The 17,313-nt window shown below is 41.0% G+C and overlaps 1 protein-coding gene across 7 annotated transcripts in view; it reads left to right on the top strand.

The window, feature by feature from the left end:
* The window catches only part of iqsec1b (IQ motif and Sec7 domain ArfGEF 1b), a 192,399-nt gene that overhangs the window by 156,130 nt on the left and 18,956 nt on the right, over positions 1-17,313 (top strand). For 5 of the 7 annotated variants that reach the window (XM_069513451.1, XM_069513460.1, XM_069513470.1 and 2 more), the window contains one exon: positions 16,194-16,473. In XM_069513451.1, the coding sequence (XP_069369552.1) occupies positions 16,194-16,473 (280 nt within the window). Of the gene's footprint in view, positions 1-94; positions 531-8,889; positions 9,157-16,193; positions 16,474-17,313 lie in introns of those variants that run through there. The other 2 variants (XM_069513488.1, XM_020087104.2) reach the window with 2 other exon arrangements.

The raw sequence follows: 17,313 nt of genomic DNA, 5'->3' as shown, positions 1-17,313 counted from the left end.
TCAGCGAGGGTAATCAAGTGTGTCACACCATGCTGCCACTCCCTTCCCCAGGCAGGCACACACTCACACAGTCTGCATAACGCCACCACACAACCTTTCTTCCATTTCAGCCTCAGAGCTCTCCTTGGCAGAGGTGAACACTCCAGCAGGAGGGCAGGGGCATATACAAGAAAGAGAAAGGCAGCCTTTATTGCAGATGCCAACGTCAACAACACCCAGAGCCAGCGTGTAGACAGAGGTGCTGCCTGTCCTTCAATAGCCTCAGTGTGTGTTACCCACCACAGAAAGAGTGACGGCACAGGAGCTGGCAGGGGAAGAGCCAGGCTGGGTGGTGCCTTATTGGCCACACCAACGAGAACTAGCTCCACGTTCCACTGGAAATACAACAGTGTGAGGGAGAAGAGTCAAGCTGCCATTACCTGTTTGCACAGCTCTGTAGGGTTTTAACTTTACAGCTCCAGGTCAGGTTATACTTTGTCAAGACAGGCCTGGAGTCAGCTGTGCTTTATTTCAGCTTCTGAACAACTACGGTAGGTTTTTGTCTGTCATCAGTAATCTTCCTGTTTCTTGTTTCTTTGGAAACATCTGGCATCCTTCATGTCAGCAGTTTGCTGCTGGTGTAATCTACATGTTCTGCTCTGTGACAAGTTCCTTTTATTGTAACACAGGTTCAGAATTGATTCTCTGTTAGTTTAACACCTCACTTTTTTCAATTTCTGTCCCTGGTCTGACTGATACATTTTGGGGAAAATGCTGGTTGGCCAGGACCACATGGTTTTGACTCTTCTTGGTAGGTAATGAATGGCTGCGTCCTTCTTGAGTTTTCAGTCCTGTGCATCACAGCAGGTGATACAGCTGCTCCTCCTGAGCTCCCAATTCCTTCCCCTCATCTGGATAAAATGTCCTTGAAAGCATGGGGTAGTAGGCGGATCCATAGCCTGTCATAAAAGTGTGGCATTATTTTTGCCTTGATGGTCCTGCTCTGAGTGGACAGAGGAAAGCGCTGCCCATCAGTCACTTTGGCAGCAGCTCTGCCCCCTCTATGACAATGGTGAGCAATGGATGGCAGGGAATGAACACAAACAGGAAAGAGGGGAAGAAAGAGGAGGTGAGGAGCGTTATAAAGGAGGGTTAAAAAGCTAATTCAACCTTCCTCCGTTTCTCAAATTTTCCCTGTTTTCCTCTGGCCTGGTTAGTCTATCATGGATCTGGTATGTGGTTGGTGATGGTGGAGTTCTGATTCATAGCATCAACAGTGTTGAGTCAGGGAAGCATCTCAGTATGTTTGTGAAATATTGAAGTCCATATGTACCTAAGTTTGATTGTAAAGATGTTCTGTGGTTTCACCTTGTGAGTTTTGTAAACTGAATTTCACCTGTAGAGGGGGTGAACATGCAGACTGTAACAGCTACAAGAAGAGGAAAAAGTCGGAGCAGACAGAAACAGTTTCAGTGTGTGGAACATTCAGGGGAGTGAAAACTTGACAGCAGCAATTTTCTCAATTCCACTTGGAATTCAATCCCATTTCACCCAAACAGTTCCATGCAGCTGGTGCCAGGAACAAACACCTTAACATACTGAGCGGATGGCGGACCAAGGACACTCAACAGATGTATTGTGTCACATTTGTTTAGCGGATACTGCTGCTCTACAACCTTGGACTCTCATCCAAAAGAAGAAAGTAAATAAATGCCAATAAAACTGCAAGTTGCTACCACCTCAGCATCCTAGCTGCTATAGTTCTGCGTGTCAGGCAATCACACCAGGCCTCTTTGATATTATTCACTCACACTCAAGCAGTTTATATTTGAGTGTTCACTCCTTGAATGTGGCTCATATGGGCCAAACCAAGTGGCACCAAATGACCACACTATATTGTAAATTGCTATAAGGATTTAGATGTTGAAATTTGACTTTGAGGAGCCTGGTATGTTCACTGCAGTAAAATAACTGTAAAGGGAAGATTCCATCTGTCAGTTATCTTCCCAATAATAATATCTAGAATTAACACTTGATATTTTATCTTATCAAGAGAACTTCAGTTATCTCGAGGTAAAATACAATAAACGGCCCACATAGTTGATTAAGCCATTTAAATCTGAAACCTGGTGTATGTCAGATGTGCCAAAAATAACTGTCTGCTTCCACCGTGGCTGTGACAATAGATAAAGAATAAGTGTGGTTGAATCCTTTATATTTATATCAGTTTTTTACCTGATCTCTTCTATGGCCCTCAATGTTTTTATGTTTTGTCTTCGCCCTCATACATCTCCGGTGTCCAGCCATTTTAAGACACAGTCTGAGCACGCCCAGTCGTGTTGGTCTTCCTGGAATAACAAAATGTTTATGAATACTGATGAGGCAGCAGCTCGTCCAGCGGGGCCTGGGGTCTACGTCACTGCGAGGCTCTCATCTGTTTTCAGTGCAAACTAAACATGTCAGGATCTGTTGTGTCTCCTGCGTGTAGGAGAGGCTCGTTCAGGCTGCACACAACAGGTGATGAGTTGTTTAAGAATGCCTGTGCTTTAGTGCTTGTTATCTAGAATCACTTGGTATGCTGGAATCAGATTGGGAGTTTTCTGTGGATAAAATCTCAGTTATTTGAACTTCCTGTGTGACGCTCTGTATCTATGGAGGATGTCTGAATCATGCTTCCTGTCTCAAGTCATTAAATAACATCAGGGTTCACTCTGATTCTCTGCACAGCATTCGGACCTGACAATAACAAACACTGAAGAAATGATGATAATGATGATAAAAACTTGGGCCAGCAGCAGAATAAAAATACTGGATGTAAAATCAAGAAAGATGTAAAGATTACTTGGAAATGACATGATGGATTTTTAAGTCAGTCATCCAGTAATTTTTTTCTGGTTGAGATTTCATCTGATTGGATTACTTCCAATCTTGATGGTTTATTTTGACTGAGATCTTATTTTAGTCATTATGGCCACCGCTCCTATCAGTAATAATAACACCGCACTCTACAAGTTAATTGCTGAGAACTGTGACAGATGGGTAAAAAAAAAGTACCAGTCAAGCGATCAGACAGATATTAAAACTAACCAATGGGTAAACTAAACTTATTTGTAATAAAAAAATGAATTAATATAATATATAGAAAAATGATTTAAGAAGTGTCAGTGAGAACATCGTCACTTGTTTCAATTTGGATACTTCCGTTAAAGCTTTTCTATGTGTGTGACATTGTCGACTTACAAGAAGTGACAATCGCTCAATACATTTCACGGCCACTGTAGCTCGATCCAGATTTGCAATTATGTTTTTTTGTTAGAAAAAACTGTTAATTGCTTTTCACTAATATAATTAATCTTGTGTGATCATGTAACAGGGATTCATTTAGCTGGTATGAAAAGGTGTTATTGAGCCCTGTAGAAATGCTGTACCTATGATTACAACTTTCATTTGTTAACATGGGTACAACTTTGATCACAGTTTAGCCTGGTCGTTTCCTTTCTAATTAGGGATTATTACTGATAGTACATGTGCGCTCACTTTCGGTTGTACCTTGAGGTTACGATAATCTGGTTAAAGTCTTGGGTTGTTTACCGTCTTATCCCCTGACTGCTCGTGTTTCCTGCCCCATGTGACTGGTTGTTGTAGTGATGTCACCATGTTCCCAGATTTCAGCTGTTTTGATTCAGTGAATACTATGATAAAAAAAAGGACCAAAACTAGAAAATAAGACCCAGGTCATAATAAAATGTAACTATCTTTTATATTCAGCCTCTGCGTGAGACTGCTTGGTATTTACTATACACAACAACGCTGTAGGTTAATGGTGTTGGTTCTGCACTAGAGCTCATAGGAGGCTCAGGAACAGGATGGAGGCAGGGTTACTGTAGGAGGATTAGCAGAGATAAGCTGAATGCTGCACCATGGTCAGAGAGGCTACCACGGCAGAACGTAAACATTAGACAGATTCAATGCCATATGGTCATCAACAAAACATGCACTGTGTTTTTATCTGTCCTGACCTGTGCAGCTGGTTGGATTCATATAATGCATATGTATGATTGCTCCTAATGGGTGCACAAGCCTATGGATGCCTCTGCTCTCTATTTTCTCTGTTGGAGGCTCAAGGCTGAGAGCGCAGGGTCGTCACCTCCCTCTGAAGGCCACATGTGGGTGGGTTCTGGGATTACAGGGCTGAAGTCAACAGCTTTACAGCAGAGACACAATCAGCCCACTGGGCCACTGCACTCCGTTTGGGGTGTGGATGATGGTTGGAACTCGTTCAGAGCACGAGGGCAGACACTGTCTCGATCTTTGTCAGAATGAACATATTCCCCAGTGACTGTAAACAGGACATGATGCTGACTCAGGAGATAATTATAAATGTACTGGCATGTTGTGGCTTTGCCCAGTACACTTGTGAAAACACGCTACACCGTCTTCAGGCCAAGTCTGTGTAGAGTAATGGAAAACAGCACTTTTGACTCTGTTACTGGCTCTAAATTGTAGTTTAATTGCATGTGTGTTTGTGTACGTTCAGTTCTAGCTCATAATTAAGATGAAATGGATTGTGAATGAAATCAGGTCAAGTACAGCCTTGTATTTCCAGCTACAGCGAATACACTAATCTAAAACCATTCCCTGGAAACATTTCTGCTGGCTGGATTACATTCACTGACAATGTTTTCTTTTTTTTGTATCCATAACTTGTTTGAATTGTGTATCGCATGATTTCCGCCGACTACAACACATTTGTTAACATTAGGAATTGAGGAAGGTCTTTGTTACACATTGAAAAAGTGAACACATTCTGTCTCATAGACCAAGACCACGACTGCCATCTTTCATTAACTGTAATGAAGTGCCTACCTATTCATCATGCTTTAGTTATCACCTGCAGATATTGTCAGGAAAACAACTGAAATGTGTTGCCAGTGAAGATGTATGCAGTTAACTGACTTTATCTGTTGCTTTATTATCTTCATCGGATTACATTTCTCTCGAGACATATTCGCTCTTAAAAATCAGTAGTATATGTAATTTAATTTGTAGTTGACAGGGCTATTTTTATCATTTGTCAACTTTAGTTTGATCCTGGGTGAATCATTTGAGGTCAAGCGTTTCATTGTATACATTAAGTACAATCTTTGATATCAGCTTTCTTTTTAGCAATAAGCCATTTAACATATTCCATAAATACTTCTCTATATAGTCCCTGTTTCCCATGCAGAATTTAAATTACATATTTACAGGACATTCACATGTTCTGGACATAAAGCAGAAGACAGAACTGGTCCATGTATATGGTAAATGGTCTGTATTAATACTATATAGTGCCTGATAACTGCTTTACAATACAGTTATACATTCACACCCAATTTGGGATTCAGTATCTTGTACATGCATAAAGGGGAAGACTGGGATCGAACCGCCGATATTCCGTCTGCGAGGAAAACCGCTCTAACCCCGGAGTAACAGCTGCCCCCAACATTTAATCGGAGGTCCAGGGTTAGAACTGCAAGATAGAGAGAATGTTTAGCGTGTTCTTTATTCATTCTTTTTTCAAACAATGTGACATAATGAATAAAATGTCCCCATGCTCTGTTAGGCTGCATGATACTCCAGTGGCTCTTCTTCTGTGGACAATAACTCATGCTGTTACTAGCAGCTACTGCAGATGTCAGAAGACCCAGATAGACATGTTAATGATTATAATTCTCATCAATTACACTCAGCCACATCATGTTAAATTGATTTTATATGATTGTAGAATATGTATGTGGCTGATGTTTGGCTTTGAGGCTTTGACGTTGTCGGCCGTACAAGGAAGCACATAGCTCAGCTTAGCACAGCAGGTATTGGGAATATAATGTTTCTACTTATAAGGTAGAATGTTATAAGGTAGACTCATGCAGGGTTTGCTGTATGAACAATTTTGTGCCATTTAACAGCATATTTGTCAGAGCTTCCTGTTTCCTCTGCTCGGTGAAACTCAGCGAGCTCCTTGTGTCCCTAATCAGTGCTGCTGTTGTTTTCAGCCACAGACCGTCGCATCTGGGAGGTGGATGTGCAGACACATTTGTCTCCAGCTGGCCCAACTCACACAAACTGGTCAATTTACTTACCAAGCAGACCAGAAAATGCAATGTCTGTCAGTGACTCTATTTTTGTCCCTGCTGAATAAGAAACGGTCTCATGCAATATGTGGGATAGGGAATGTGTGGGAGTGGCACGGCGTCATCCTGACTGCTGAAGAAGGGGCAGAGGGTAGAACAGGTGGTTATAGTTATAGACCAGATCTGTGACATGCTCCATAGGGCCTGCTGAGGAGCTGGAACTGATGCAGGGATTTACACAAGGATGAGAGATCCTGCTGTTTCCACTTTGGAGTCAAGACAGACTGTGACAGGTGTGTGTCTAAGACAAGCCATAAAAGAATCAAAGAACAGTGTTCAACTGAGAGTGTCACCACCATATTAACCATCTAACTTGCATTGAGGTCATTCTCTGAGAATATATAACCGGTATATATCAAGCAGTTATTCCTGTCACGAACAGAGCCCCATCTGCTTTCTTCAGGTGTTGTCATTCTGCACACGTACCTCAAAAGTCAATAGGGGAACCTGATGCAAATTGGTTGAAAATGAGCTGCAGAGTCAGCAATGGTTGAATAATAAGATTTTTTTTTTATTATGGAACGACACAATAGACAGAACTTTACACCAAATGCTGTGAGTTAATAAGAAGAGTCTTTGACTGTAAATCTGTGTCGATATGAAAAACTATAAAAACCAACAAACAACTTTTATATTCTTACACCAGTTATTCATAATCAGGGGTTCCTCTACCCAGGGTGGTTTTATGCACTTTGTTGGGTTTATACAGAAAGACTAATAAAAGGTTACATGTTCATCACATGCACCCACGTGGATTTAAAACACAGAGTTGAAGACCACGTGTTCAGAATATGTTAAAACTAGTTGCAAACAAGGAGAAGTTACCAGTTCGCTAAAAGTAATGGATAAACAGTTAAGATAGATTAAATTAATGGATGAAGTATTAGTTTCAATTCTTGATGTCTAGGCCAATGGAGAAACTTTTGTTCATCAAGAAATAGTCGTAACATGTAAATAATCCCTTTTCTACATATTCAATAAACCAGATATTTCTTAATTTCTGAGGTTTTGAGCCAAGAAGGCTGGTTCCCTGGCTCCAGCTCCACACTTAACACAGAGACATAAGAGCAGACACAACACACAGATCTAACACTCAGATAAATATGCATTTTTTTGCATTTCCTGAAATGTTGAACATTTCTTTAAACATACACCAGTGTAAACTGCTACACTAGTGAAAATATTACATCAGCTCGTACTGAGAAGAAACTTCAGTTTACTGGACAGGTTGTCAACAGTGACTTTAATGGGGTGTAATTAATGACACAATAACCATAATCTCAGTGAACTTCAGTTTTCCATTGGTTATCTGTCATTGTCATTTTGGTGGCGCCAACACATGAGGTTGTCCATTACAAATCCATTTATATTGTGAAGGGACGATCACAGCTCAGTGCATACATTTTAGATTTGTCACAACACTGTGATTTGTGAGTGTTCCCCTGGCTCAGTGTTTGGCTCAGATTCAGTCTCATCACCTCTCGACGATAACTACAGTCGGTACAGTCTGGCTCTTCGGTGTCACGACATGAGAAGGACAAAAATAACTCAAGGTCTGATCAGAAGCAGCCGCCTCTCTGCATTCAAACAGATGTATCGTGTGTTCCGTCTGTGTTAACTGCTGCAGCTTTATGTTGAGCTTCAAAGTCATGATTGATGCCAAAGGAAACAATGAGGTTGACTTAATGTTTAAATTAGTGTCCACTTTCATGAAACTCCGATTTTATTAGATCAGGACCTTGGCGTACTATTTCTAGGTTTGGGCCATGGATGAAGAAATCATGATCGGTCCACTATCCTTGTGCTCAACATTATTTTTTATTTCATAATGAGCTATGAGTAACTCCACATTCACCATATTTGTCTCAGCTGCACTTAACATGAACCTCCACCATATGGGAGGCATTTGCTCCTTGGTATTAAGCTCTGTAATGGCCTATAAGAGAGGCATTCTGCACCTATTCCCTATTCCCTCTTACTTGTTATATACTGTAATTAGGATCATTTCCACATTATGTAGAGTCATTGAGAATATATTTTCTTGAGGCACTGAATCTGACCTTACTGTCATGGTGGATCTCAACCCAAACTAAACCTATTAGCTCTCTTATCATATTTCTTTATGCTGCTTGGTTGCTTTGGCCGATTACATCTTTGGTCCACTTGATACACGCCCGTTGTTTGGATAATGATGTCATTATGTGGAAACGGATAGGCCCCTCATCCCTTCACTTTTTGGTCTGAAGCAGGGGAATAGGAGCAAGGGGTGGAGGGGTGGAGGGTTGGGTGTGAATCACGCTTAACATCAGCACAGAGATGGGAGGAGATGTGAGTCAAACATTCCCTATTAACTATAATGTTTGTTCTGAGGACAGCTTGGCGGGTCAACTGGGCACGCAGCTGTTGCTTGTTCTTCGTCGACTGTTATAAACCGTTGAAGGTGTTCTCTCTTCTCAGACACTGTGTATGTCTTCCATATGAAGCTGAGGGTTGACATCTGAAGGCAGTTGTATGAATGTAAAGCTAAAGTTACTGCAGCCATAACTCCTCTGTCGTAGCAGCTAAAATTGTATATCCTATCCAGGGGTTTCCCCAGGCTTCATCTTTGCATGATGCTATTAATAAATCCACCAGAGCTTGCTCCCTCGGCCTATCTTTCTTTCCCTCCCATTTTTACTTCTTACTTGTCGCCCCTTCCTGTTTAAGACCCTCTTGATCTGTGGGACACCAGTACTCCTGCTGCCATACGACCCAGTTTCCTCTGGAGGAATCCCTCCCTCTTCCTGAGAACGCTCCTCCTCAATGGGATGAAAGAAGTCCAGAGTTGGAGAAGGTGTCCGAGCAGTGTGGTTAGGCTGTGAAAGCTACGTTTAGCCCAGGGATGGAGTAACAGAGATCAGGGCGGCGATGGGTCTGGTGTAGGGAACTCAGAGGGCAACATGTGGTGTCTGCAGTGTGCCTCTGACAGGAGTCAGTCCTTTCTGGAGCTGGAATCAGACGACTGGTAAGCTCAACTCTGAGTGTGTTGCGTTCTGGTGCTGTTGTGTGGAAGTCTGCAATTTTAATAGTGGCTTGACATGCACTTATACACTGATTTGACTCTGGATTATTGATGCAGGTTTCTCATTTTACTAATGTTTGCCCTTTTACTCTGGCACTGCTGCCAGACTCAAATGAGATCAATTGAGAAAGCATTTACTAATGCCTAACAAAAGTGATGTTACTGCTTATTAGATAAATTGCCTTTAATGCAGTGGATTTTGTGCCAAGGTACAGAGCTGCTGATGAAATTCACAAGGAGCGCACTTTGTAAAAATAAAGTGTGCTTCATTAGTGATGCAGTAAATGCTTCATTAATGAGCCAGTAGTTGATTCCCCTGCTTTGTGCCAAGCAAGTGAATGCATCTTAACGCTGATTCCTAGAGTTACTCAGTTGTGAAAAACATGCAAGACATTCAGTGTGGATGCATCGCAAAACAAAGGTAACCAGAAGAGCCAGGTTGTGTTTCTGTGTGTGTGACTGAGTGCAAGTCGAAGTAATTAATTCATCAGCATGGAGTGACACACTGAGAAGACGCTCCACTTGAGGAGCCACTCAGTAGTGCACTGAGGTGGGGGGCATCCCCAGGGGAGTCGTTGACACCAGAACTGTCCTCACCTCACCTGCCCCCCCCCCTGGATCATCCTTCGCATCACCCTCCATTGCAAACGCATCATTAAAATTCAATCATTTATGCACTGTCATGGGACACTGCAGTACTTTGTGGGTTTTTGAATTGAATAGGTGGCTGTAATATAACAAGAGGGAAGGTGAGAGTGCACACCCTTTTATGTGGGTGTAATTGTTATAAAAATGTGCTGATTACAGCGTTGAGGCCCAGAGTTTAAAATCACATTTGGCACCTTTGTTTGAAGGCAGCTTCAAAAGAACAGTCACAGTCAATTTGCTAGTCAAGGGGAGTATTCAGCTTGTGAAAACAAGTGTGTAATGTCTTCTGTGGCACTTCAGGAGCTTTGTCAAGTCTGAGGATATGAACCAGGGTTGTGGAGTTTGAAGTGGTTGTTTACCACACAAGTTCGAACAACAAAACAGTTGAGTTGCAAGTACAGAAGTGATCCAGAGATTTGCAGGTTGAGCCCTACTTTTAATTTTGACTCTTCTCTTTTTAATTTGTATCCAGCAGTCTGTTTCCCAGTGCTCACACACTTCCCTATGTTCACTACTGTCCAATAATCCTACTGGCATTTGGACTGTAGATTAAAAAAAAGACTCACCCTTGTTTCTCCAATTAGATGAAATTGTGGCACACTGTGACACGCTGATTCTGAAAGCCGGATTTATGCTTGACATGAGGCATTAATAGGAGTCCCATCATAGATACTCGCAGCTTGGGTTTTATTTAAAAGTTCAACGTGCAATTTCACCCATCAGTGGTCCCACAGCAACACTATACGAATTAATCCTAAGTGATCCTGTCCTGACATGTCCTGTTATAATTATTTTCCCCACAGTAACTTTCACTTTACATTGTAATGGAATACATATACCCACAGATTAGCATTACATGTAATTCCATACATAATGTACATTATTTTTCACCTTGTCTGTATATGTACAGTTTGAATGTTTGTGTTCATTCATTCACCCTGAAACAGAGAGACAATGTATTTGTTAAATACTGAAATGAGCAGACAACTCAGTCTTTTATTTAGAATGCTGCATATTTTCTTCAACTCCACAGACATCAGAAACCGAGCAGAACTTTGTAGGAAGCCCAAATAGTCCATGTTGACCGATCACAGTCCTTCTCCAAATGGTGTTTGCATAGCCTTAGTGAGAAGCTATACAACTCCTGCATATACCAGACCAGATTTTTTTTGCAAACACATTTTGCAAATTCTAATGAATTTATTAAGTGTCCTTAGAGTTAGAATAGAAATATAATTGTTTTAAATCAAAATATTCTTTGTTTTCTTCTCATCAAAGAATATCTTTGATTGTTTAATTATTCTCATCACATACTCAGACAGATATAATTTCTAATACTTGCCCCTCAAATATAGATTTTTATTCAGGCAAACAGGCTCAATCTAAAGGATCTTAATTAGTCAGGATGAGAAGCACACCAGACTCAACTTTTATATATAAACATCTTCCCCTAATGCTACAAGTAGGTTTTCTCAATGAGCAGTGAAATAGCTGTTGCCATTATTTTTCTGTTGATCACATTATTCTGTTGAAACCCTGCAAAAAGTCAGTTTCACCAGAAACAAGTGGAAACTTAAACTTGTAACTGAGAGAAAACGATGGACACTGAAGTAAAACAGATCTATTAACAACCTTTGTGTCACTAATATTTGCAGTTGTGTTTGATAGAAATCAGTCAAGTGAATGGGAAAGTGGTCACAGACCTTAGGACAAACCTAGAGTATATTCTGTTAGTATTCCTGCTGAGCAGTCTGGGATATTTTTGCAGACTGCCCTCTCCTAAAAGAAAATGATCCCATAGGTCGTCTGTGCAGCAGCTTTTTATGACCCATAGTTATGTTTTATGGCAAGGTGACCTCTAGCTTCAGTAGGAATTATGAGAGGAGCAAAAGAGGAAGTGAGATGACGTAATAAGAAAGACGATGGATCAACAAAACACAGGACTATAACACAGAAAGCTACTGATAGTAACACAATAGTCTTTATTGTTTCTGTTATCCATGATCAACTGTAACCGCATTTTCATTATTGTAACCATGTCTACCTTTATCCTGTAATCTTAAAATAGTACATATTTTAATCTAAAACCCAATTGTTTCCTTTCTATCCATGTTTTTGTAGCTTAACATCTTGACTGTTCATACGTTTGACTGCATGTTTATCAATGTAACCATGGCAACAAAGGTCTGGTAGGGTGCTGTCGGTATACACCCTGCTTGTTTATTATTCTAACCATGGTGACCCATATCCGGTGCGGCTGGCATATAGGCCTGCTACCATTGTGGCGCTATTTCAGGAGATGCTGCTTTGGGTCAGGAGGGTATGGACAAACAACTTATAGTCAATCAGTATTGATGGCTTTGTTGCTTCTGTCGATGGAGGAATTCAAGAGAAAGCTTTGGATACCGTTGTGGCCCCGATGTGTCAAGATTAGATAAAACAGATACATCTCTCGAAGTCAATGGATACGTTTAGTCCTGGTTTCTGTCAATGTGAGGATGACTCTTAGTTGGCCGAGTGAGATTCCCTCTGCCTTGACATGTTATCATATCTGCATCCTCTCATTCATCTTCCTCCTGCTGTCTTTATCCATTTTGCCTCTGATTTTAAAAAGGATTTTCTTAGGGGGGTGGGGGGGTGATATTAAGTTTAATGAGGCTGTTGAATGCTTGGCACAGACAGTAGAAACCTAGTCCTCAGATCAGACCAAAGTCATCTCTCTCTCTCTCTCTCTCTCTCTCTCTCTCTCTCTCTCTCTCTCTCTCTCTCTCCCTCTCTCTCTCTCTGTGTGCATTCTTTAGGGGAATTGGATCAGTAGCGCTTTGGCTGCTGTGTTGAGTCAACCTCTGTTCCTCAGGGAGAAGATTGGGTTCATACATATTGAATATAATAACATACATACATTTGAAGTACTTCTCATATTTCCAAGCCAACGCTTGTCCTCAACCACCATATCCCTTTGTGATTGAGCTCAATGTCTTTATTGTTGGAATTTCTAAAGACATTGCATGCCTCTTTAATGTGTAACTAAAGTGGAACATCTTGTTCAGTAACTCTAATGCAACATAACCAGCTAAGTGAAGACATAAACATGTCTAGAGTGCTATCATAGCATGCGCTCCAAGAGGCGTCTGCCTACACTTGCTTGGAGCCGAGCGCTAAGCAGTTCCATCTAAACAAATGGATATTTCCAATCAGACATCCTCTGCCGGAGCAGACATATTGCATCCCACCCTTCAGTCTAATTAAAGGACTCTCTGTCTGATTAGATTTGTTCCCTTTTAGAATGAAAAATATGTTGAGGATGCATGGGGAGGGCAATGGAGAGTTTTATAAATGAGCATGGAGTCTCCTGTCCAGACGGAGATGGAGGAGGCATTTTATCCAATGAGAAATATTATCCCTTGAACCCTTTCTCAACTGCTACACGTGATGATTACAGAAATGACACAGCCATTTTGCGATTTGCCTCTTGTATTGTTAATGTCTCATTGGTTTAGACACAAAAATTACCTTGTTAAGGTGAGAGGAAGATGGTGGTCATGGTCAGGGGAATACGCCTGGTCCCATTATTATTATTTTTTTGCCAGAAGGTCAATATCAATTTCATGAGTTCTGAGCTGGAGTCACGTCGTGATTACTTGAGCTACAATAAGCTGCCTAGAAATTTCCAGCACATTAATATTTGATTTTGTGTGTAAATTAAAGATGAGATATTACATTTTTGTTGTTGTTGACCTTAGAAAGTCAAACTATCTAGTTAATTAAAGTGTGTAAATCACATATTTTTGAAAGATATAACAACACATGAAACTCTATATTAGTAAAAAGTGACACAACAGTATTTTCATTCTTCTACTATTCTGTCCTTTTTATCATCTCAAGACCCCTCATATTTATGGGGACCCCAAATCTCAGGTTTGGAACCACTTGTTGCCATTTCAAATGTTATCACCCATTAAGTGACGATTATTGGTTGCCATCACTCCACTTGCCATAATTATGCTTCAGAAGGGGCAAACTCAATCTATGAGCAGGCCAGATGGACACTGTCCTCCCTGAACTAGGTGACCTGTCGCAGTTGTAGTAATTATTTCAGTGGTAGAATTTAGGTGAGGCTTGTCTTTCTGTATAAAAAGTGACAAAATATCTGAAGCAAGGAGGTGATAAGATGACAAAACACACAACTTTCAAACAGGAGACGGCTGTTTGTAATCTTACAACTCTCACAACAACTCTCACAACATAGTGGGGATGACAACATTCAAAGAACTTTGTAACGCTCTCAAGATTCCTCCAACAAAAATGTAGTTAATATTCTCTGTTGCTCACTGAAATCCAGTGTGCACAAAGTGTGTAGTCTGTGTGTGCAGGACGATGTGAGGCATCATTTATCACCACTCATTATATGTTTACTGCCCTGGACATCAAATCTCTTTCCTATTAGAGGTTTTACTTTAGCCTTTATTATCCAACCTTGACATATTGTCCCACTGAGGTTTAGGTATTTGACAAGGTCATGTGGTGATAGATGTCTCTCGATGGATGTCCCCGCTCTGAGCCTTTTCCCGTCATCCATCAGCTTATGACAAACCAAATGAAATGTTATTGATTGTACTTTTTCTTGAAGAAAAAAGCAGACATTTCCACCATAGATTTTAACATTGAAGAATCTTGACCGGCAGCTGATTTCCTAAACTTCATCTCGACTCAAGATGAAGTTCAGGAAATCAGCTGCCTGAGTCTGTGACTAAACATGAAAGTGTCTCTCAGACCGATCGACTCTGCTGCTGAGTCAAGTCAGTTGTTAGGCAGGCAACAGTAGATCTGTGCCCTGTAACATGAATTTGATCGATGAACGATGTACAGTTTGCCTTCCTGACACTCACCATACTAACTATAGAGCTTCAGTGTTTAAGGTTCAATGTTTTGATTTAGTGCATGCTCACCTCTCGTATGCAGTGACATTTGTATATTTCAGCATTTACGAATTTCACACGCAAGGGCAAATTTATTTTTAGGAGAATATAACAATATAAAACCTTGACCTTGATAATGGACTTCTGGGCAATGGTGCAAATCAAGGACCAGCACTGCTTTACTGCAATATTAGATAACACATTGTTTTAAAGGTGCACTTCAGTGACTTTATGCAGGAGTACTACTCAGTCTGTGTAAACACTGTGGCTCAGGGGATGGGGTTCCAGGGATGCAGGGGTGAAGTTATCAAGGTTATTTTGACCCAGGTTATTTAGCTATTTCAGCTCAGGCTTGTGTTGAGTCAATCTCAATTATTATGGGAGCATATTCCACTGGTGGGGAGCATTAAAAGCTGCTCCACCTTGCTTGCTTCAAATTTTGGAAGCACTGACTAAACCTGTCCCAGACAACTAAGATCTGGATGTTTTGAAGTGTATAAGGAAACAAAGATGTATTTAGGCTCAAAACTATCTAGTGCTCTCCATGTTTTCTATTAGCTCTGGCTTTACTATATATATATATATATATATATACAGTATGTATAGATGCCTTCCTCTCTGCTGAGCTGGCTTCTGCATTTAATTGAAATCTCTGTATAATGTTCAATGTATTCTTCTTTTTGTGGTATCAGGATCTGTTTCTGTAGAAAAGAAAAGAAAGGCCCAACAAATGGAGGCTTGTGTCTGTGGAGAGGCACAGCTTGTTTTTTCAAACAAAGCAGTCAGATCAGGTTCTTTTCTTCCAGTAAAAAAAGTAATTGTTACTGACGTGTGTCCGGATATCACAGAGCAGTGTGTGCATTTTAGCCATCTCAGCTGATCACCACAGTCTGAGGGGTGTGGAGGAGGTGAATAGATCTGCAGTCGACATGTAGCTGCTGCTGGTCGTTGCTTAACACCGTCCGGGTTTATCCAGTTAACTGTCTAGGTTGGTGCTCCAGTGACTACACAATGATCCTTGTTGATCTTAACATTCAAGGTGCTGCTTCACATGCTTCAATCACATAGCATTGCTTTGTTTTTAACAAGAAAGCAAGCTGCTGATTCAGGTTCAGTGATATCATTGTTTGTTGAGCTTTATGTGGCTATTTGAGCTATTTGCTATTCATTATTAATTCATAGTCATTAAATCTTTTCTAATAAAGACACAGTGCTGCTGAGGTTATTCGAGGTATTTTCCGCCCTGTGCTCAGAGTGCTGCTATAAATTCTCTCACTCATATTTATACCTGCCTGCCTGCAGTATCAAAGTTCACTTTCACTATCTGTCACGTGATTCTTGCTGAAACAAAGGATTGGTGCTTTCAGGAGAGTGACTCATTGGACTAACCCAGTGTGTCTCTTTGTCTCACAGTGTGGAAGGTGATGCTCCAGGCAGCGAGGTGGGCGCCTCTGTGGACCCCAGTGGCGGTTACAGTTGCGTCCCAGTGACCCACAGCGGCGGGCTCGGCCCCGACCACCTGGACAGCCAGTTCTACGGGCACATCTTGCTGCCCGGCCACCCACGGCCCCGTCGACCCAAACTCCAGCACTCCCAGTCCATCCTCCGCAAGCAGGCAGAGGAGGAGGCAATCAAGCGCTCCCGCTCGCTGTCAGAGAGCTATGAGCTCTCATCAGACCTACAGGACAAGCAGGTGAGTGGGGGGGGGGGGGGATTACAAAGACAGGGACAACTTCGATCAACTTATACAGGGTGGAGGGATTTGAAACTATATAATCACATTGATTTATGTAATGATAAAGGACATGCATTATCATCTGACAGCATTTTAGCCTATTTTAGCTTATTGTTTTGGTTGTCTCAGCAGAAACTTTACTGTTTTGGTTCAGTGGTGTAATTTTACTGACTTATTGTACACAACTCCACTGAACACTTATCTTGCTTTGTGTCTGCTGATGTGTAATTAACTGACTATTTGCTAACATGTTGGTCTTAATAGCTTTATAAACTTAATAATACGTCAATAACAGCTGCTGCCTAGGGATCAAAATAATCTATTTAGATTGATAGATCCTGCTCTAAATTTAATTCAATTTTATACATTGATAACACGCTATATTACTACCACTCAGTAGCCGTATGAAGCTATCAAGCAATGAGAACTCTGTTCTCTTTATGAATTATCAATCAATGAAGCATCTGCAGTTTGAATTTAGTTCTGTATTGTTTGTGGTTTACGAGAAATAGACTTCATAAAATTCAACAATAAATGCAATAGTTGGAACCCAACCCAGAGCAACACAAGCACACTATGTTTGTTCAGCATCTGACCAACAGTGCCATGTGCTTTGGTGAACTCATGTAGACTCTTCAAATGCTGTGCTGTAATTCCACTGAAGGGACTCACGCTGATGCTATATATATATATATATATATACATGTAGACAAGGAAAGGAAGACCAATGAGCAGTATTTAGTGTCATATCATTAAGCATGTCCTCACAAATATATCAAACAACTATGTAGTGAAGTG

The sequence above is a fragment of the Paralichthys olivaceus genome, chromosome 2 (assembly GCF_024713975.1).
Source record: "Paralichthys olivaceus isolate ysfri-2021 chromosome 2, ASM2471397v2, whole genome shotgun sequence".
NCBI classification, from domain to species: Eukaryota; Metazoa; Chordata; class Actinopteri; order Pleuronectiformes; family Paralichthyidae; genus Paralichthys; species Paralichthys olivaceus.
This window is presented reverse-complemented; position numbering and strand designations above follow the sequence as displayed.